This window comes from Salmo trutta, chromosome 15, assembly GCF_901001165.1.
Source record: "Salmo trutta chromosome 15, fSalTru1.1, whole genome shotgun sequence".
NCBI classification, from domain to species: Eukaryota; Metazoa; Chordata; class Actinopteri; order Salmoniformes; family Salmonidae; genus Salmo; species Salmo trutta.
The window spans coordinates 17,892,579-17,915,230 of NC_042971.1; the positions used below are offsets into that span (position 1 = coordinate 17,892,579).

The 22,652-nt window shown below is 41.6% G+C and overlaps 1 protein-coding gene across 1 annotated transcript in view; it reads right to left on the reverse strand.

The window, feature by feature from the left end:
- The window catches only part of LOC115148585 (protein Aster-B), a 113,992-nt gene that overhangs the window by 23,039 nt on the left and 68,301 nt on the right, over positions 1–22,652 (reverse strand). Inside the window, exons 3-5 of the mRNA XM_029690606.1 lie at positions 20,862–21,102; positions 18,584–18,604; positions 10,759–10,779 (exon numbers count right to left, since the gene is read on the reverse strand). Coding sequence (XP_029546466.1) covers positions 10,759–10,779; positions 18,584–18,604; positions 20,862–21,102 — 283 coding nt within the window. The remainder of the gene's footprint in view (positions 1–10,758; positions 10,780–18,583; positions 18,605–20,861; positions 21,103–22,652) is intronic.

Sequence of the window (22,652 nt, forward strand, 5' to 3'; positions counted from 1 at the left end):
AGAGCTCGGTACAACTTAAAAAGATGGAATCACTAACAACATATTTCACACAACTCCGTACTCAAGAATGAAGGAATGTGAACGTCTCCTAACGCTCTAGAAACTGTAGAACCTAGAAACTATAGGTGTACCTGCTATCACACACACCCACATTCATGACTGACAGGTAACTCATGTAAACCCTGGTGACCAGTGGCAAGCGGAAGGCTACTGCTTTCTCCAGCTAAAATTCCAGGCTGGGAGATAGCGAGAACTCCAGATGACAGCCAGTGTCAATAATTACTCTGAGAAATCCATAAAGTACAGTTAGGCATGTGTCCACAATGTAAACTGAGAAACGTATTTACACTCAGGAAAGCAGGAGACCCCTTTTTCTGGAATGGGAATGTCCCCCACCCTCCACCCTCTCTCTCTGTTCCTGTTTTTGGGGAAAGTTGATCCCCCCTCGTAAGTCTTGAGAGGCCTGTTGAGCCAGGTGCGCCGGTTGGTCCGGGTTAAGGACGGTCTAAGACCAAGTCAGGACCAAGTTTAACCCGGGTTAAGACGAGGTTAAGACCTGGGATAGACACAGGACAATCCTCCAGTTAAAGATTTCAGAGGAAAATGAAACAATGCTTTGTAGTCTGGAATCAATGGATGGACCCGCGATGCTTTTAAGATGTTGGTTTAAAACAGTCCTCTTCACATGGAGTGTAGAGCCATCTTATACATCCAGGATAGAGATACCTAGGGAGCTAAGACACTGCAGTCCCCAAAGTCATTTCAGAGAGTGATACCTCCAAAGGTGCTGTAGAAAGGCATGGTCTCCTCAAATGATTTCCCAAAAGCAATATTTATCCCAACATATCAAAACACACACAATCCACATGGAGGGGAAAAAAAGTAGATCTTTCCACACTGACACCGAGAAACCATACAAGCCCAGCTCAAGCAGTCTCAACATCTAAAAATCCAATTGAGAAAATCAAAATATAATCCCAAAACAAAAAGAGCAGTAGCCTCTCGCTCTCTCTCCTTCTCTCACTCTCAGTCGTATTCCAATGTGTGAAAACGGACACACACACACAAAGTCTTTGTCCTCAGTGAGAGAGCAGAAAACAGAAAAATCCTCTTGGCCAGTCTGGGGTGCTTTAGCTTGTCCAGTGAAGGGCCAGCTACTCATCAATAAAAGTGGTCAACAGTGCATCCCAGGACAGAGTGTAAACCCTGTGACTGACCACACGGACCACTGCACACTACTGACCAGGCAAACCACAACAGAGCTCATAGCAGGACTCTAGTCCTACTGCCGAAATTGCGCGCTTTCTCTCTTTCTCTCTCTCTCTCTCTCTCTCTCTGCTTTATAACAAAAAAGCTGTGTAGGAGGCGCGAGCGTGTGAGTGTGTTTTTGTGTTAAGGGAGAGAGAGAAAAGAGAAAGAGAGAGAGAGAGAGAGAGAGAGAGGGAGGGAGAGAGAGGAGGGGAAATGGGAGGGACCTAGCCCAGTGGGTGGGGTGGGTGTAGAGGGGTACTTGAGTGCAGCAGGAGTGAGTTTGAGTGTGTCTGTGTGTTTCTGCAATGTGAGTGTGTGCGCGTTTTGAGCAGTGTGCCTGCCGTGGGTGCCTGTATGGTTTTATGGGTATGAACCCCGTCCAAAAACCCTTCTCCCTCTCCTCCTCCTTGTCCAGTCCCTCCCTCTCTCCTTCTCTCTCCCTCCTTCTCAGCCTGTCAGAAAGCCTGTTTCTACCCCACCCCATGGTGGCCCAACACATCACAACAACACTTCAGGAAGTTTAGAGAACCAATTGACTTCCTTGAAAAAGCCCTTTCTTTGCCTCCTCAATGAACTGAGTTGACCCCTATGGGTCTCTATGCGAAGACCCAGAGGATACACTGTATCCACATACGTGTGTGTGTGTGTGTGTGTGTGTGTGTGTGTGTGTGTGTGTGTGTGTGTGTGTGTGTGTGTGTGTGTGTGTGAGTGTCCGTCCTGAGTTCCCGACTTGAACCACAAATGCTTTTCCTCTTATGATACACAGTGTGAATTTATTTTCCAGGAAAAGTGAGGGAGGCAACCATGAATTCAGAGGTTATGTGTGCAGAGAGAGAGAGCGCAACACACAGAAGTACCCATTGTATGTATTTGTGTGTGTGTGTCTGTGTGTGTGTTTTATCTATAGTGTAAACATTGTAGTATTGCCAAGGACAACTCCCCTGCCAGATCGCTCTCTTTCTCTAAATCTTTTTCTCTCCCTCCCACTCCCTATCTCTCAGGACATGGGGTGAATGAACTCCAAAGACCCTCTGATGGACGGGGATTTGGAGTTAGGGCCGTCGGAGGCGCCTACACTCATACCAGAAAAGTGATTCATACAGCTACACTGCCCTCCCCCCAACCTGACTCTCCACCTTCACCCTCTCTCCCCTCCCCCTCGTCTCCCCCCACACAAACATCTGGCTGAGACCTTGCAGTCTCTCTGTGACATTACCCAAAGGAACCAGGGACACGCTGTAGCAAAACGTTTTGAAATAGAAAATGAAAAGGAGTGTGTCTTAATAGACAAGTGTAAGAAGTACCTCCACATTTCACTCTGTTTTAAAATGTTTTCTTTCTACTGAACATGACTCAGTGCGTAGGATAATAGCCTACATATATCATTGTCACTGGGTGCATTAGGGGTGACTCTGGGTGCATCTCCTCTCCCCTTTTTTTCCTGTTAAGACTGCCAATGATAGAATGGTTGAAGTCAAAATCCATTGAACACATTGCAGAGAATAGAAACAATATGTTTTTTCCACTATGCACCTGGAACAATATGCTGTTATAAGCTGTGTGAACAACCCTATGATAGACAGGAAGCCATATTCAACTATAGCTTGTCTATTGACTGGGTGTGTTTCAAATCAAATCCCATTTTATTTGTCATATGCTTCCTATACAACAGGTGTAGACTAACAGTGAAATGCTTACATAACGATCCTTTTTTTTGTTAACCTCTTTGAAGTCACACAGATCACATCATTCCGTTTACAAAGGCCTGTTCTACAAGCTTCCCACTTAACTTCACTGTTAAGATTCAAAGTGACAAGTTAGCCAACTTACCTAACTTCCCTTTTAATATTTAAAAATGGTTAGTTATCAAACCCGTTCACAGGGTTAGCTAACTCTTGAGACTCCTTTGCTAAGTCAGCCTTTAGTTTTCTTGCTTCACATGTTTGGAATGATCTTCAGGATACATTTCGAATAGATGTGTCCCTAGGGCAGTCCAGGCAGTGGTGCTAGGTTTTTAGAATGAAGAATGTGCTTATTATAGTTGACTGTGTTTTGTGTATTTAAATGATAATGCCCTCGAAGTCGGTGTTTTGAGGATATTGGCAATATATAGTGCCAATATATCCCCAATCACTTTTATAGAACGGGTAGCCAACATATGCAAATAATGATGGACATATTTTCATAAAAACATTTATTTTGACGAATGTATTCATACTATTTCATCCTTACACAAGATATAGTCCTGTCACAAATCTAGGGTTGCTACCCAAGCCGGCTGGTCGTTCGTTCTATCGGTTTGGTTGCTAGAGACGCGACCCAGTCATTCAGTCTTTTTGTTCTGTATCTATGGACGCGACCTAGTTGTTCGTTCTAAATGTTCCATTGTCATATTGGCTGGCAACATTTTTATCCCTTGCTTGCTAGCTAGCCAACTATAGCTAATTTACAGTCACATCAAACAGTGCAGCCAGAATAACAACAGTAGCTGCATTTGCACTTGTTTAAGCTGTTTTCTAGTGACATTTATTTGGATACATCCATAACAATGAGCTAATGAGGCACGATTTCGCCTGGCATAGAAAATGTGCTCTCTCGTCAGGACACTGTTGTTCAGAGGAGCTAGCCAACAACACAGCTAACACAATCACTTCAAAATGAATCTGGAAAGACTGCAAACTAGCTGCACTTCATTTCGTTTTACCTTTCTTCAATTGACATTTCTTTTTATATATCCATAAAAATGATGCCAGCTGATTCATGATTTTGACTGGCTGAGAAATGCTGTTTGCCTGTCTGTCTCGTCCCAACTCCCAACACATTCATTACTATGGGACAGCTGGAGATGGAATTTGAACATTGAAACAATGTTACAAATGTCGGAGAGACACACAGCAAGGTTTTTACAATAGAAATAAATTCATTAGGTCCAACACTTTACATGTTGCGTTTATATTTTTATTTAGAATAAATATAGGTAGGTGTAAAGTGACTAGGCAATAGGATAGATAATAGATAGTAGCAGCATCGTATGTGGTGAATATGAAAGTGTGAGTGTGGCTTCAGTATGCATGTGTGCGCGTGTTATGTGTGTGTGGGCGTATGTATAGTGTGTGTATGCGTGTGTGTGTTGGGGTGTCAGTAAGTATGTGTGAGTGTGTGGGTATAGTCCAATGTGTGTGCATAGAGTCAGTGCAAGTTGTTAGTACAAAAAAAGGTCAATGCAGGTAGTCCAGGTAACCATTTGATTAGCTATTTAGCAGATTTGTTTAGCAGTCTTATGGCTTGGGGGTAGAAGCTGTTAATTGTCCTTTTGGTTCCAGACTTGGTGCACTGGTAAACGCGTGCCGTGCGGTAGCATAGAGTCTATGGCTTGGCTGGCTGGAGTCTCTGACACCGCCTGGTATAAAGGTCCTGGATGGCAGGGAGCTTGGCCCGTACTTACCACCCTCTGTAGCGCCTTGCGGTCAGGTGCCTTGCAGTTTCCGTACCAAGCGGTGATGCAACCCGTCAAGATGCCCTCAATTGTGCAGCTGTAGAACTTTTTGAGGATCTGAGGGCCCATGCCAAATCTTTTCAGCCTCCTGATGGGGAAGAGGTGCTGTCGTTTGGGCTATCATGCAGTGAAACTGCACAGTTCTAACTTCATCCCCTTTTTCTTTTACAGTTTCTTTTTCCGTTCATTTCTCTGGCTGTGTGGAGAGGTTTGTGTTTCTTAGACCCTGTGGTCATAATGTATCCTATCCTAATAATGTATCCTATCCTAATAATGTATCCTATCCTAATAATGTATCCTATCCTCATAATGTATCCTATCCTCATAATGTATCCTATCCTAATAATGTATCCTATCCTAATAATGTATCCTATCCTCATAATGTATCCTATCCTCATAATGTATCCTATCCTCATAATGTATCCTATCCTAATAATGTATCCTATCCTCATAATGTATCCTATCCTCATAATGTAGCCTATCCTCATAATGTATCCTATCCTCATAATGTATCCTATCCTCATAATGTATCCTATCCTCATAATGTATCCTATCCTCATAATGTATCCTATCCTCATAATGTAGCCTATCCTCATAATGTATCCTATCCTCATAATGTATCCTATCCTCATAATGTATCCTATCCTCATAATGTATCATATCCTCGTAATGTAGCCTATCCTTGTAATGTATCCTATCCTTGTAATGTATCCTATCCTCAAAACGTAGCCTATCCTCAAAATGTAGCCTATCCTCATAATGTAGCCTATCCTCATAATGTATCCTATCCTCATAATGTATCCTATCCTCATAATGTAGCCTATCCTCATAATGTAGCCTATCCTCATAATGTATCCTATCCTTATAATGTATCCTATCCTCAAAACGTAGCCTATCCTCAAAATGTAGCCTATCCTCATAATGTAGCCTATCCTCATAATGTATCCTATCCTCATAATGTATCCTATCCTCATAATGTAGCCTATCCTCATAATGTATCCTATCCTCATAATGTAGCCTATCCTTGTAATGTATCCTATCCTCATAATGTATCCTATCCTTGTAATGTATCCTATCCTCAAAATGTAGCCTATCCTCAAAATGTAGCCTATCCTCATAATGTAGCCTATCCTCATAATGTAGCCTATCCTTGTAATGTATCCTATCCTTGTAATGTATCCTATCCTCAAAATGTAGCCTATCCTCAAAATGTAGCCTATCCTCAAAATGTAGCCTATCCTCAAAATGTAGCCTATCCTCATAATGTATCCTATCCTCATAATGTATCCTATCCTCATAATGTAGCCTATCCTCATAATGTATCCTATCCTCGTAATGTATCCTATCCACATAATGTATCCTATCCTCATAATGTAGCCTATCCTCATAATGTATCCTATCCTCATAATGTATCCTATCCTCATAATGTAGCCTATCCTCATAATGTATCCTATCCTCGTAATGTATCCTATCCACATAATGTATCCTATCCTCATAATGTAGCCTATCCTCAAAATGTAGCCTATCCTCATAATGTATCCTATCCTCATAATGTAGCCTATCCTCATAATGTATCCTATCCTTGTAATGTATCCTATCCTCAAAATGTAGCCTATCCTCAAAATGTAGCCTATCCTCATAATGTAGCCTATCCTCATAATGTAGCCTATCCTCATAATGTAGCCTATCCTCATAATGTATCCTATCCTCATAATGTAGCCTATCCTCATAATGTATCCTATCCTCATAATGTATCCTATCCTCATAATGTAGCCTATCCTTGTAATGTATCCTATCCTTGTAATGTATCCTATCCTCAAAATGTAGCCTATCCTCATAATGTAGGCTATCCTCATAATGTAGGCTATCCTCATAATGTATCCTATCCTCAAAATGTAGCCTATCCTCATAATGTATCCTATCCTCATAATGTAGCCTATCCTCAAAATGTAGCCTATCCTCATAATGTATCCTATCCTCATAATGTAGGCTATCCTCATAATGTATCCTATCCACATAATGTATCCTATCCTCATAATGTAGCCTATCCTCATAATGTAGGCTATCCTCAAAATGTATCCTATCCTCATAATGTATCCTATCCTCATAATGTATCCTATCCTCATAATGTAGGCTATCCTCATAATGTATCCTATCCTCATAATGTAGGCTATCCTCATAATGTAGGCTATCCTCATAAAGCCTATTCTCCTCGGCGTACACATCCCAGACAAACTAAAATGGTCCACCCACACAGACAGTGTGGTGAAGAAGGCACAACAGCGCCTCTTCAACCTCAGGAGGTTGAAGAAATGTAGCCTGTCACCTAAAATCCTGACAAACTTTTACAGATGCACAATCGAGAGCATCTTGTCGAGCTGTATCACAACCTGGTACGGCAACTGCACCACCCTCAACCGCAAGGCTCTCCAGAGGGTGGTGCGGTCTGCACAACACATCAATGGGGGGCAAACTACCTGCCCTCCATGACACCTACCGCACCTGATGTCACAGGAAGACCAAAAAGATCATCAAGGTCAACAACCACCTGAGCCACTGCCTGTTCACCCCGCTATCATCCAGAAGGCAAGGTCAGTACAGGTACATCAAAGCTGGGACCGAGAGACTGAAAAACAGCTTCTATCTCAAGGCCATCAGACTGCTAAACAGTAATCACTAACTCAGAGAGGCTGCTGCCTACATTGAGACCCAATCACTGCCACTTTAATAAATGGATCACTAGTCACTTTAAACAATGCCACTTTAAATAATGCCACTTTAATAATATTTACATATCTTACATTACTCATATCATATGTATATACTGTATTTTATACCATCTATTGCACCCTGCCTATGCCGCTCGGCCATCGCTCATCCATATATTTATATGTACATATTCACCCCTTTAGATTTGTATGTATTAGGTAGTTGTTGAGGAATTGTTAGATTACTTGTTAGATATTACTGTACTGTCGGAACTAGAAGCACAAGCATTTCGCTACACTCGCATTTGATTTGATTTGATTTAATGTATCCTATCCTCAAAATGTAGCCCATCCTCAAAATGTAGCCTATCCTCAAAATGTAGCCTATCCTCATAATGTATCCTATCCTCATAATGTATCCTATCCTCATAATGTATCCTATCCTCATAATGTAGCCTATCCTCATAATGTAGCCTATCCTCATAATGTATCCTATCCTCATAATGTAGCCTATCCTCATAATGTATCCTATCCTCAAAATGTATCCTATCCTCATAATGTATCCTATCCTCATAATGTATCCTATTCTCATAATGTATCCTATCCTCATAATGTATCCTATCCTCATAATGTATCCTATTCTCATAATGTATCCTATCCTCATAATGTATCCTATCCTCATAATGTATCCTATCCTCATAATGTAGCCTATCCTCATAATGTATCCTATCCTCATAATGTATCCTATCCTCATAATGTAGCCTATCCTCATAATGTAGCCTATAATGTTGTGCCTTCCTGTATTATACTTATGCTAAAATGTTTATTCTATTCTACTGAGCCATTTACTTAAGTTCATATTCTTATATTTGATTATTGTTGTTGTATTGTCAAGAAGGAGCCTGCAAGTAAATATTTTGTTAGATGGTGTATACCACGTGTATCCCGTACATAAGACTATTAAAACTTGAACCACACAGACTGTAAACAGTAAATACAAGACGTTTTGGACCCAGGGACATTGCTTCTGGAACAGCTAATGGGGATCCTTGTAAATAAACAAATAACAATACCTAAAACGGCTTCTCAGCTGCTCAGTCATACTGTGGTTTATGGCCAAAGAATCGGTTTGTTTTACAGCCACTACAGACCGTTAGGTTCAGACACACCTCATCTATAACCAATCAGACATGATCTGAACACACTGACCTGGATGCAAGTCAGGCCGCCGTAAATCACTGGAGTCCAGTTAGGTTGGATTTACACTCTACACTCACTGTAGGCACACTCCAAAGAGGCTTAGTAAAATTCTGCTTTGTGACTTCACTGCACACCACATGAAGGGCCCCTGCACTGAGATTTCGGTGTATGCCAGAATTTGTTACTTTACTCAAGCGTCAGTGATGTTTTGCTGAGGAGAACGTTGCTGGAGTGCAAACCCAGTCTTACTACACCACCAAAGGCCCAAAGGTGACAGACAGCACAGAATGTAAGGTACAGTTGTAGGCTACCATGTTTGTTCAATGGACTAACAACTCAACTCTCCTCTGACACTGAAAAAACAGTGTTCCTAATTCCCATTTCCCTAATTCACACTTCCTGTTGATATTCAGAAACAGGAAGTGCATCACACTACATCTTCACCACCATTAACTAAATCCGGAACACTGTAATGCAACGGACAACAGAAACAAGCATTTGTTACTGGACAAATCCTGGTAGTCAGCACAGCCAATACAGTACATGAAAATTCAAATACACAGTAATGTTCATATAATATACTGCAGACTTGGTAACTAAAAACAGAAAAGGCAGGCGTGGGAATGACTGAGGCTGGTAATGCTAGTCATGGGGTTGGATCTGCATTGATCAGGCTCATTCAGTGATGGCGTCCCAAATTGCACCCCATTCCCTATAGTGCACTACTTTTGACCAGGGGACAAGGGACACTGGTCAAAAGTATTGCACTGTGTAGGGAATAGGGTGTCATTTGGGACGCAGCCCTGATACACAGAACAAAAGTCAGCTTGATTCATCAGAGGGTGGTGGGGCGATCGACTGATCGCTCCACAATGGACCTTTTGTCAGCTTCACTGCTTATCTGCAGTCCAAGTGCACACAGGCCATGGTTGCAGTCAGATGCGTACACAAACGTATTCAGCACACACACACACACACACACACACACACACACACACACACACACACACACACACACACACACACACACACACACACACACACACACACACACACACACACACACACACACACACACACACACACACACACACACACACACACACTCACACACACACACACACACACACAGGCTTAAAAGCATGCAAACACATACATACACACACAGTAAACATGACAGAACAATGTCGTCTCATACTGAATGTCATTTGTCTCCAATCTCTCTCCATTTCCCATGGGAAAAATATACCACAAGGCAACTCCATTGTTAAATGTGTATTCCCTATTCACCAGGTGAATCGCAATTGAGGAGATGTTCATGTTTACTTTAATGGCATTTAAATGAGCCTTGATTTTCATTTATTTCTTAGGATTAAAAGTGAATTCATCATTTCATATGATTAACGAATGTCATCATTACCAGGTATGTGTTGATAGATCATTTGTAGGGGGAAGTACTTCAAAGGCAGGACTTTTCAAATCTGCATAGCACCTGTTCTCGCTATTGGTTTCCCCATGTCTTCTATTTTAAAATGATATATGGAGAAGAAGCAAAGTAGCCTAGTTGAGGTGCCCATACAGCACATCATTCATTCACATCAAATCATTCAACATGAGATTGCCTGCCTCAGAAATATGTGTTTAAAATGGGAAAATGTGTCACACCTTTTGCTTCATGTTGGTTTTGGGTGTTGTTGGGTTGCAAGTCAACAGAATTCAAACTCTTTCATCCTTTGTTAAAAATGATAACTGTTCTCATGCTCAGCCAATAGCAGCATTCGAAGAAAGATGAGGTATAGCATGATACCCAACACTCAGCCATCAATCAACTGACAAAGTACAACAGTCAGACAACATGAAGACCTGTCTTACCCATATCACTTTGAAATACTGGATATATGGTCATAATGGTCATTTTAACAGATGCTTTTATCCCAAGCAACTTCGCACGCACACACACACACACACACACCATGTGGGAATCAAACTCACAAATGCAAGCGCCTTGCTCCAACCCACTGTGTCAACGAAACATGCAACATATCACACACACAGTAACAAACAGCTCATCCAGAAGAGGTAGGAGAAGAGGTAGGGACTTACGTTGTACCAGCTCTGGCTTTTCTGTGGTTACAAACATCAAGGTGAAGGAGACAAAAAAGATGAGAAACATGAGACATGGGTTAGTGCACACACAAAAGAGCTTCCACAACATACAGAATAACCCACTAGTCTGTCACACTGGTAACAGAACCTTAGAAAAGTATGTAAGAAGTAAATATAAAAGTCAATACTCATATACACCACAGGAGAGCAGCAATGGGCTGCATATTAATAACTGGGGGAAAATGATGACACTCAAAAGTTCAATTATTGATAAGAAGAGATCTTGTCCATATATGATATTGTAGTAGATTTTAAGACTAGGAGTGCATACTAAATGGCACCCATATTCCCTATAGTGCACTACTTTTTTATCATGGTTCATAGGGTTCTACTCAAAAGCAGTGCACTATGTAGGGAATACAGAGCATCCTAGATACAGTTGAAGTCGGAAGTTTACATACACTTAGGTTGGACTCATTAAAACTCGTTTTTCAACCACTCCACAAATTTCTTGTTAACAAACTATAGTTTTGGCAAGTCGGTTAGGACATCTACTTTGTGCATGACACAAGTAATTTTTCAAAAAATTGTTTACAGACAGATTATTTCACTTATAATTCACTGTATCACAATTCCAGTGGGTCAGAAGTTTACATACACTAAGTTGACTGCCGTTAAACAGCTTGGAAAATTCCAGAAAATTATGTCATGGCTTTAGAAGCTTCTGATAGTCTAATTGACATCATTTGAGTCAATTGGAGGTGTACCTGTGAATGTATTTCAAGGCCTACCTTCAAACTCAGTGCCTCTTTGCTTGACATCATGGGAAAATCAAAAGAAATCAGCCAAGACCTCAGAAAAAAATTGTGGACCTCACAAGTCTGGTTCATCCTTGGGAGCAATTTTCAAACGCCTGAAGGTACCACGTTCATCTGTACAAACAATAGTACGCAAGTATAAACACCATGGGACCACGCAGCCGGCATACCGCTCAGGAAGGAGACGCGTTCTGTCTCCTAGAGAGGAACGTACTTTGGTGTGAAAAGTGCAAATCAATCCCAGAACAACAGCAAAGGACCTTGTGAAGATGCTGGAGGAAACAGGTACAAAAGTATCTATATCCACAGTAAAACAAGTCCAATATCGACATAACCTGAAAGGCCACTCAATAAGAAAGAAGCCAATGCTCCAAAACTGCCATAAAAAAGCCAGACTACGGTTTGCAACTGCACAAGGGAACAAAGATCATACTTTTTGGAGAAATGTCCTCTGGTCTGATGAAACAAAAATAGAACTGTTTGGCCATAATGACCATCGTTATGTGTGGAGGAAAAAGGGGGAGCCTTGCAAGCCGCAGAACACCATCCCAACCGTGAAGCACGGGGGTGGCAGCATCATGTTGTGGGGGTGCTTTGCTGCAGGAGGGACTGGTGCACTTCACAAACTTGATGGCATCATGAGGAAGGAAAACTATGTGGATATATTGAAGCAACATCTCAAGACATCAGTCAGGAAGTTAAAGCTTGGTTGCAAATGGGTCTTCCAAATGGAGAGTTACCCCAATACCCCAAGCATACTTCCAAAGTTGTGTCAAAATGGCTTAAGGACAACAAAGTCAAGGTATTGGAGTGGCCATCACAAAGCCCTGACCTCAATCCTATAGAAAATATGTGGGCAGAACTGAAAAAGCGAGCAAGGAGGCCCACAAACTTGACTCAGTTGCACCAGCTCTGTCAGGAGGAATGGGACAAAATGCATCCAAGTTATTGTGGGAAGCTTGTGGAAGGCTACCTGAAACGTTTGACCCAAGTTAAACAATTTAAAGTCAATGCTACCAAATACACTCAATTAGTATGTAAACTTCTGACACACTGGGAATGTGATGAAAGAAATAAAAGCTGAAATAAATCATTCTCTCTACTATTATTCTGACATTTCACGTTCTTAAAATAAAGTGGTGATCCTAACTGACCTAAGACAGGGAATTTTTACTAGAATTAAATGTTAGGAATTGTGAGAAACTGAGTTTAAATGTATTTGGCTAAGGTGAATGTAAACTTCCGACTTCAACTGTATGTATGAAGGCCTCTTATGATAGCAGCTTACAATGAGCTGCCTTCAATTGTGTAAAAAATATTCTATTACAAATTAATCATCCACATTACACATAACACAACCCAACTTCAACATCCTTTTGATGATTTTCTGGTTGTTAACTTGTTTTGTAGTTGAGAAAATATCCTATAACCAGACTACAACCAACTGGTCTCTGTTACAACCATGATGAGGTCAAGAAAGACTAAAAAGTTCTGGGGTCTGGTCCAGTGGTAGTGCTGCTGACACCAGACGACATATTGCCTGTCTAGGAATGGGTTGTAAACCTGACCTGCAACTTTCAATTCTGTTTCTCCCTACATCTCATTTTGCTCAATACCTCTCCAATAAAGAGCAAATATGAAAAGGGAGTGGATGTCCAACAACGAGTACGGAACTTAACCATGACGTCATAATGACTTCATTGTAACCAGTTACACCTGCTAGGAGATTCATGTTTGGAGCACACTGAACCAAGGATAAGTAGGCTGAGCTAGGCGGTGAGGTGAAATATCGTCACAAGCAGGGGGTCAAGTTTAAGAGGGCTATGGAGGTGGGAGGGTTAAAGAAAAGATGAGCGCTTACTTTAGTCAGTTTTAGTCTGTCATACTGGAAAGAAAATAAACACACAGACAAAAGCGGTCATGCAAATGAGAGACGAGAGAATTAAGATGACACAAACAGACATACAGTGCCTTCGGAAAGTAATTATCATTTTCTGTCAACGATCTAGACAAAATACCCTGTAATGTCAAAGTGGAAGAAAAAGAATATTTTTCTTTTGTTGAATTAATTGAAAATAAAAAATGAATTTATCTTGATTAGATAAGTATTCAACCCCCTGAATAAATACATTTGTCGAATCACCTTTGGCAGCGATTACAGCTGTGAGTCTTTCTGGGTAAGTCTCTAAGAGCTTTGCACACCTGGATTGTACAATATTTGCCCATTCTTTTTTTCCCTGTGCTTAACTTTGATCCGTTTCTTTTTATCCTAAAAAACTAGTCCTTGCCGATGACAAGCATACGCATAACATGATGCAGCTTTTGGAATATTTGTATTCTGTACAGGTTTCCTTCTTTTCATTCTCTCATTTAGTTTAGTGTTGTGGAGTAACTACAATGTTGTTGATCTATCCTTAGTTTTCTTCTATCACAGCCAATAAACTCTGCAACTGTTTTAAAATCACATTGGCCTCATTGTGAAATCTCAGAGCGGTTTCTTGCCTCTCCAGCAACTCAGTTAGGAATAACGCCTGTATCTTAGTAGTAACTGGGTGTATGGATATACCATCCAAAGAGTAATTCATAACTTCACCATGCTCAAAGGGATATTCAATGTTGTTTTACCCATCTACCAATAGGTGCCCATCTTTGTGAGGCATTAGAAAACCTCCATCCTCTTTGTGGATGAATCGGTGCTTGAAATTCACTGTTTGACTGAGGGGTACAGAGATGGGGTAGTCATTAAAAATCATGTTAAACCTTACTATTTCACATGCAACTTATTTGACTTGTTAAGCAAATATTTACCTCTAGAACTTATTTAGGCTTGCCATAACAAAAGGTTTGAATACTTATTGACTCATTTGTAGAAATGTGTAAAAACATAATTCCACTTTGACATTATGGGGTATTGTGTGTAGATCAGTGACACAAAATATCATTTTAAATTCAGGCTGTAACACAACAAAATATAGAAAAAGTCAAGAGGTGTGAAAACTTTCTGAAGGCACTGCATATTACATACAGACATACAGAGTTGGAATGTGGATGGTTTGTCGTTAGCTGTTATGGTGTTCCAAAAGGGAGTCAAGCCGTTTGAGGCTGTCGATTATGTTCCTTGTGTCCCATTTGTTCTAACTCAGAGGCTGGAGAGGCTGAAGATATGAGTATGTGGTGAGTGTGTGCTCCTCCAACTAGGAGGATATTGACCAACGGTGAATGTCTATTACTTCTCCCCTTCCATGTGTCGAGCCATGGTGTACCGGTAACACTCCCCACTGGAGACCATGGTCCAATCCCTGCATCCACCCTTTACACTGTTTCTCCCACTTTCCTTTCTCCCCACATCATTTTCTCACTGTCTGAATAAAGTGTCAAAACACCCCAAAAATATATATTTCAACTTTTCCCCTTCCATATGTTAGCTTGTTCAGAAAGTATTACAAGCTAGTGGTGGTTGGTGGGAGGCAAAGTAGTGTGCGTGTGCATCTGTGTGTATGTGTGTGTGCGTACATGCCTTCAAATACTCATGCTCGGGGTCTGTCCTGGTACCACAGCAATGCTACAAAACACCACAGAACAGACTTCACTCATACAGCGTGGTACTCCATCAAAGTAAAGAAACAGTATGAACAGTAGCTCTGAGCTGAAGTTTCCCTTAGGTACAGATCTAGGATCAGCTTCCCCCAACCTTAACCATTATTGGGGAAAATACAAAACTGACCCAAGATCAGCATCTAGGGGCAACTTCAGTACCTGTAACACAGAACATTTCACACAGAGGGCCACATAGGGGATCATGATGTCGTCAGGAAAGAGTGTTAGAGTAGGGTAGGAAGGCTAGGTCATGTTCATTAGGCACAAAACAGAAGAGAGCCCACTGAGAACGGCAGGGACTATCTGGCATTGTTCAATAAGAAACATTCATTTTCGTTGCAAAACGTTTTAAAACATTTTATGTTGCGTGCCCTAATGAACACAACCTTGAGAAGGGGTTAAGGCAAGGTCAAGAGAAGTGAAAGAAGGTTAAGATAAAATAGGCCATATGGTCACAACCAAGTATACGTTATTATACTCTTAGTATAGACTCTTAGTAAACTCCTTGAGCCAATTGCAACCACTGATGGCCACTAGGTTATCACCAGCTGATCTCTCGTTATACCATCAATACGCTCTAAAATCCCCCGCAGAGCTGATCTCAATTGCAACCATCATCCACCACTGATTTACTGCTCCATATCGCGGATTTTCTAGTCCTGATTGATTGCAACTAACATTTATCAAGACGATTTTGTTTTCTGGTGGGTATTATCATTGGAACATTTTAATCTTGCTATTTAAGCAGACGAAGGGCGATTTATCTCTTTGTTAATCATTCCAAACAACTGAAATAATGTATTTAATTTCCTCGTTTACCACGGAAAATCTATTATGGCAACGAACCAACCCAAACATTATATGAATGGAAGAAATCATGGTGCAGGATACATTTTTCGTTTCCAATTTATTTAATCCATTAATGATTTTACTTGTCCTAATAAAACCTTTCTTATCAAGAGGGGAAAAGAAAATAGTCCTGAACTGTAGGCTACACAATAGACATTTGAAACTACAGTGCATCTGGAAAGTATCCCGTTTTTTCCCCTCATCAATCTACACACAATACCCCATAATGACAAAGTGAGGTGACCAAGAATCCAATGGTCACCCTATAGGGGTCTAGTTCCTCTGTGGAGATGGGAGAACCATCCAGAAGGACAACCATCTCTGCAGCACTCCACCAATCAGGCCTTTATGGTAGAGTGGCCAGACGGAAGCCACTCCTCAGTAAAAGGCACGACAGCCTGCTTGGAGTTTGCCAAAGGCACCTAATGTACTCTCAGACCATGAGAAACAAGATTCTCTGGTCTGATGAAACCAATATTGACTTCTTTGGCCTGAATGTCAAGCGTCACGTCTGGAGGAAACCAGGCACCGCTTATCACCTGGCCAATACCATGATGGCTGCCACCATCATGGTGAAGCATGATGGTGGCAGCATCATGCTGTGGTGATGTTTTTCAGCGGCAGGTACTGGGAGACTAGTCCGGATCGAGGGAAAGATAAATGGAGCAAAGTACAGAGAGATGACAACCTGCTCCAGAGCGCTTAGTACCTCAGACTGGGGTGAAGGTTCACCTTCCGACAGGACAACGACCCTATGCACACAGCCAAGTCTGAATACTTTTGTAAATAAGGTATTTCTGTTATTTTAAATACAGTTAAAAAAATCTCTCAAACTGTTTTTGCTTCGTCATTATGGGGTATTGTTTGTAGATTGAAGAGGGGACAAAAACTCTAGAATCTATTTTATAATAACGCTGTAACGTAACAAAATGTGGAGAAGGAGTCTGAATACTTTCCGAATGCACTGTAAATTGATATTGTATTCCAGTAGTTATTTAAAGTTGCACAAATGATATTGTTTTTATTAAATCTTGTTTGTGGGTAGGCTGGGAGTGAAGAGTAACATTTCCTATGCTGTGAATAGCGGACATTTCTTTATTTGTAGAACAACGTGCTAACACTCAATAGTGAACCTTTATATTTTCTTCCAGGACAGTATGTCTACAGTGGCATATTGTACTTTATTGAAGAAACAATGTCTGAATTTGAAGGAAATGTGGTAGGGAGAGTAACCTCTTATTATTTGCATGTCGTTATCTTAACCAAAGAATCAGCTGCAGAAGTGCTCTGTTTTATAATGATATTTAAATTGTCTATCACACATGTTGCATTACATATCACTTTCCTTTACAATGTGGTAATTCATTCAAATTCTCTTCAATAACTTTATTTTTGCAGAAGAGTAGCCTCGCTGTAGGCATAATTTGGCTAAGTAGGCGACTTGTCTGTAAATAAACATGTTAACTAAATCCAAGTAATTGACATATACTACATTTCTAGTGAAAATCATTTTTTCAGTTGTAATATGTCATTTTCGTCTATGTATCTTTTTCGATTTCGCTGTTCCTGATAGTATGTTTCATTGGGGCGGGAGTAGTAAACGCAGACAATTGCCATTTCCACTGTCCAGTATCAAGCTGGCTTGACACCGTAACAGTGTCAGATCAGCTGGTCTGCTAGTTTCATTACACTGTTTATTAGTTGCAAGCAGAGTTATTTTAGCTCGGCGCTCCGTGTAATCTCCCGTTTAGTAGTGTGTTATGAAATCCAGCGGTAACCTGCAGTAATTAGGTAGGGAACTTCAGTCTTATGTATGCAGTTAAAATGTAGAGATGGGTGGATGAAAGGTACACTGCAATTTGACGTCATACCTGTACAAAGCGGGGGTCACTTCCTGCTTAAAGACCACTAGAGTTCAGTTGTTTTTTATGTCTGTAAGCAGGAAGTGACCCTGCTTTGTATGATGGACATGTCTCAAGGGAGTTCATAAATTGAAAAGAGCCAATAGTGTCAGTCTTGGCAGATTTGAATTCTGTCTGTAAACAGGAAGTGGCCCCCAGCGCTGTATGATGATATTATATTGATGAGTGTACCTTTAAGGTAGGATGGGATAATGCAGTGTGATCGAGGCATGGAAAGATGAGCAACAGTAATTTAGGGTAATGTTGAATAGTCTGAGGGTTTCCGGTTACCATGATTAACCATCTAACATCTGCTCTAGCAGCATAAAAAGTACATTATGAGTTAACTCTTCTAGCTAGCATGGCATGAGGGAGATGAGATCAGGTCAGTGCAAGGGTAGGCTAATATAGTTGGTTAGCAGGGGGTAAGCTAGGTAAGGCTAACATAGCTTAGCATAGAGAGTGTTGGTTAGTCTCATCAGGTAGAGTAGGGCGGGATTGGTAAAGACAGGATAGAGGTGCACGTTAGCTTAGCATAATGTAGGGTGGCATAAAGGAAAAACAATTAGCCTATCGCAGGGATAGTGGGCAAGTCACGAGGCATGAGTACAAGCTAGAAGGAAAGAGGAGAAAAACCAGAAAAAGAGTGATGCTTACTTTGGAAAGTCGCTTGTGAGACTAGCATGCATGAGAAGAAGAACAAAGAAAATCAGAAAACTAAAACAAAAAGAGCAAATTTATATAAGGAACAAAAACGTTTCAAGTTACAGACTTGGCTTGTGTTTTTTTTTATGATTGTTCAGGTGGTGAAGAAATGTAACAACCATGTCTCAAAAGTAAACATGGCAAACAAAAGCATGATAAGTGACGGACAAGTCAACTCCTGAGAGTGGAAGTGAGGCAACATCAGCATGCAATGGGATATGAAAAAGGTTGAGAAGAACCTTACTATGATATACAGTGCATTCGGAAAGTATCCAGACCCCTTCACTTTTTCCACACGTTACAGTGATTTAAAACGCCCCGCCCCCCTCAATCTACACACATTACTCCATAATGACAGAGCAAAAACAAGTTTAGACATTTTTGCAAATGTATAAAAAATAAAAAACGTATCACATTTACAAAAGTATTCAGACCCTTTTCTCAGTACTTTGTTGACGCACATTTAGAAACGATTACAGCCTCGAGTCGTCTTGGGTATGACGCTACAAGCTTGGCACACCTGTATTTAGGGAGTTTCTCCCATTCTTCTCTGCACATCCTCTCAAGCTCTGTCAGGTTGGATGAGGAGCGTTGCTGCACGGCTATTTTCAGGTCTCCCCAGAGATGTTCGATCGGGTTGAAGTCCGGGCTCTGGCAGGGCCCCTCAAGGACATTCAGAGACTCCCGCATTGTCTTGGTTGTGTGCTTAGTGTTGTTGTCCTGTTGGAAGGTGAACCTCCGCCCCATGCTGAGCGCTCTGGAGAAGGTTTTCATCAAGGATCTCTCTGTACTTTGCTCCGTTCATCTTTCCCTCGATCCGGACCGGTTTCTCAGTCCCTGCCGCTGAAAAACATCCCTGTAGCATGATGCTGCCATCACAATGCTTCAATGTAGGTATAGTCCCAGGTTTCCTCCAGACGTGACACGCTTTTTGGCAAACTCCAAGCGGGCTGTCGTGCCTTTTACTGAGGAGTGGCTTCCGTATGGCCACTCTACCATAAAGACCTGGTTGGTGGAGTGCTGCAGAGATGGTTGTCCTTCTGGAAGGTTCTCCCATCTCAACAGAGGAACTCTGGAGCTCTGTCTGAGTGACCATCAGATTCTTAGTCACCTCCCATACCAAGGCTCTTATCCCCCGATTGCTCAGAAGGGCGGGTGGCCAGCTCTAGGAGGAGTGTTGGTGGTTCCAAACTTCTTCCATTTAAGAATGATGGAGGCCACTGTGTTCTTGGGGATCTCTCAATGCTGCAGACATTTTTTGGTACCCTTCCCCAGATCTGTTCCTCAACACAATCCTGTCTCCGAGCTCTACGGACAATTCCTTTGACCTCATGGCTTGGTTTTTGCTCTGACATGCACTGTCAACTGTGGGACCTTATACAGACAGGTGTGTGCCTTTCAAAATCATGTCCAATCAATTGAATTACCACAGGTGGACTCCAATCAAGATGTAGAAACATCTCAAGGATGATCAATGGAAACAGGATGCACCTGAGCTCAATTTTGAGTCTCATAGCAAAGGGTCTGAATACTTATGCAAAGGTATTTCTGTCAAAATCTGTTTTCGCTTTGTCATTATGGGGTATTGTGTGTAGATTGATGAGGAAAATGATTTATTTAATCCATTTTGGAATACGGCTGTAATACTCTCCGAATGTACTCTACTTGAGTACTTGACAAAGATGCATGTTTTCAAAATCCACTACCGAATGGCAGAGAAACATTTTTTACAGATGGACCTTGTCAATTTCATTCTGACAGCCCGCATTGGAGTATATTCTACAGTAAATTAATTTCAATTGGGAGAAAGTAATCAATTATACCATTTGTACAAAGATCGCTGCTGTTTCTTTTGTTGTGAGAGTGTGGATTACTTTTAGGTACAGCGGATCAGAAGTCCTAAAAGGCAAACTACTGTGATGATATGCAGTGGGTGGGGCTAGAGAGGCTAGAGATGTCATGTGATGGCTATGTGTTTGTGTCATGTCCATACTTGCACCTGGGTCCAGACCAGGGCATGGTTGTTTCTCTAATTACCAAAGAAGTTAAACTAAGTTAGGACAACAGCTCTGAGATAGGGGAAACACTCCTGGAATGGGTGTGTTACCTTAACCTTCGAATTAATTGAGTGTGTTACTTTGTACATTTTCTCCACCAATACACAATTGTGTTTTGTCCCATGAATGTGTGTTTCATCCAGTGTGTGTTTGGTCCAGGCACACATGCTCACCTTGGAGTTCTTGCCCCCGTGGCTGCGTGTGGTGGAGTGTACCGACTGACTGTAGGTGCGCTGCACCACCTGGTCTATGGTGGAGGGGGACTTGTCCTTGTCAGAGGAGGGGTCCGAGTGGCCCTTCTCCACCATGTTCTCACCACTAGGGTCCAGGCTCTGCTGGGGCGTGGGTGAGCGAGAGCGATGGCGCAGGACGGGCGAGCAAGTGGGCGTGCTCCGGTTCGAATTGCTAGCAGTGCTGTTGGGGAGAGAGAGAGAGAGGAAGTGAGAGAGAGAGAATGACTAAAATGACTGCTTAAACTCTGTGACACTCACAACACTTATGGGCTGAAGTCTTGAGATGCGAATGTGTATTCGACATGAATAATGTGCAATTGTTTTTATTTATTTCAATCTACAAAGACCTTATAAAAAACATCCACTCCATTGGAAGTTGAGTTGTTTGACCATCAGACAATTTAAAGAAAGCAACAACCTCCCAATCATGTGTTCACTTCCTCCAGTGGAAAAGATTGGTCTTTGATACCGCAGAGCACATCGATGAGGCACCGTCTCTGTCCTTGACAAGAGAGGACAATTTTATCGACCAACTGATGTCATATCCAGACCACTAGAGAGTCTCTACTCTCCAGGGCACTTATTCATAAAGTGTTTCAGAGTAGGACTGATGATCGAGGATCAGTTTGCCTTTTAAATCATAATGAATAAGAGGCGAGACCTGATCCTAGATCAGCACTCTAAGATATTTTATGAACACGGTTCCAGACCTTCAGGTTTAGGGTCTGGCAGATTCAGTGTACTTCATTTGACATCAGGCAACTAAGGCTCTTTTGGCCATGTTGGTCTAGCTCAGTGAAGAGAACACTAACTTCCCTGCCCTAAGCTCTCTCCTGGCCCATTTCACTAAGTCTGAATTTGTATTGCTAGGTGACCTAAACTGGGACATAAACCATCTGACCAAGTCGTAAAGCAATGGGACTCCCTAAATCTTTATCAGATTATTACCAATCCCACAAGGTATGACTTCAAACACCCAGAAAATGCTATTCTTCTTGACGTTATCCTCACAAATAATCCTGAGTGGTATCAGTCTGGTGTTTTCTGTAAAGACCTTAGTGATCACTGTTTTACAGCCTGTGTCCGCAATGGCTGCTCAGTGAAACGACCTGTCCTGATTTGTCATAGACGCTTGCTAAAAAACGTGAATGAGCAAGCATTCCTTCATGAACTGGCCTCTGTAAAATGGTATAGAATGAGCTTGATCCCCTCTGTCAAAGACACTTGGATCTTCTTTTTTGATATTTACCGTGGTATTGTTAACAAACACGGCCCCATTAAAAAAATGAGAATTAAAAACAGGTTCAGCCCCTGGTTCGACCGTGATCTTGCAGAGTTACTCCACCTCAATAATTGCATTTGGCAAAAGGCTTGGCACACGCATACTCAGACTGACTGCTTCTCGTTCAGGCAAATAAGAAATAAGTGTACTCGGGCTATATGGAAGGCCAGAGTTCCTTCAAGTAACTACTTGAAGGAGCAGTTCTCTCTCTGTAGGTCTAACCCCAAGAAGTTCTGGAAAACAGTTAAAGACCTGGAGAATAAACCCTCCTCACAGCTGCCAATGTCCCTTAAAGTTGATGATGTGGTAGTTACTGACAAGAAGCACATGGCTGACCTCTTTAATCACCACTTCATTAAGTCAGGATTCCTATTTGACTCAACCATGCCTCCTTGCCTGTCCAACATTTCCTCATCTCCCACCCCTTCTAATGCGACTACCCCCGATGC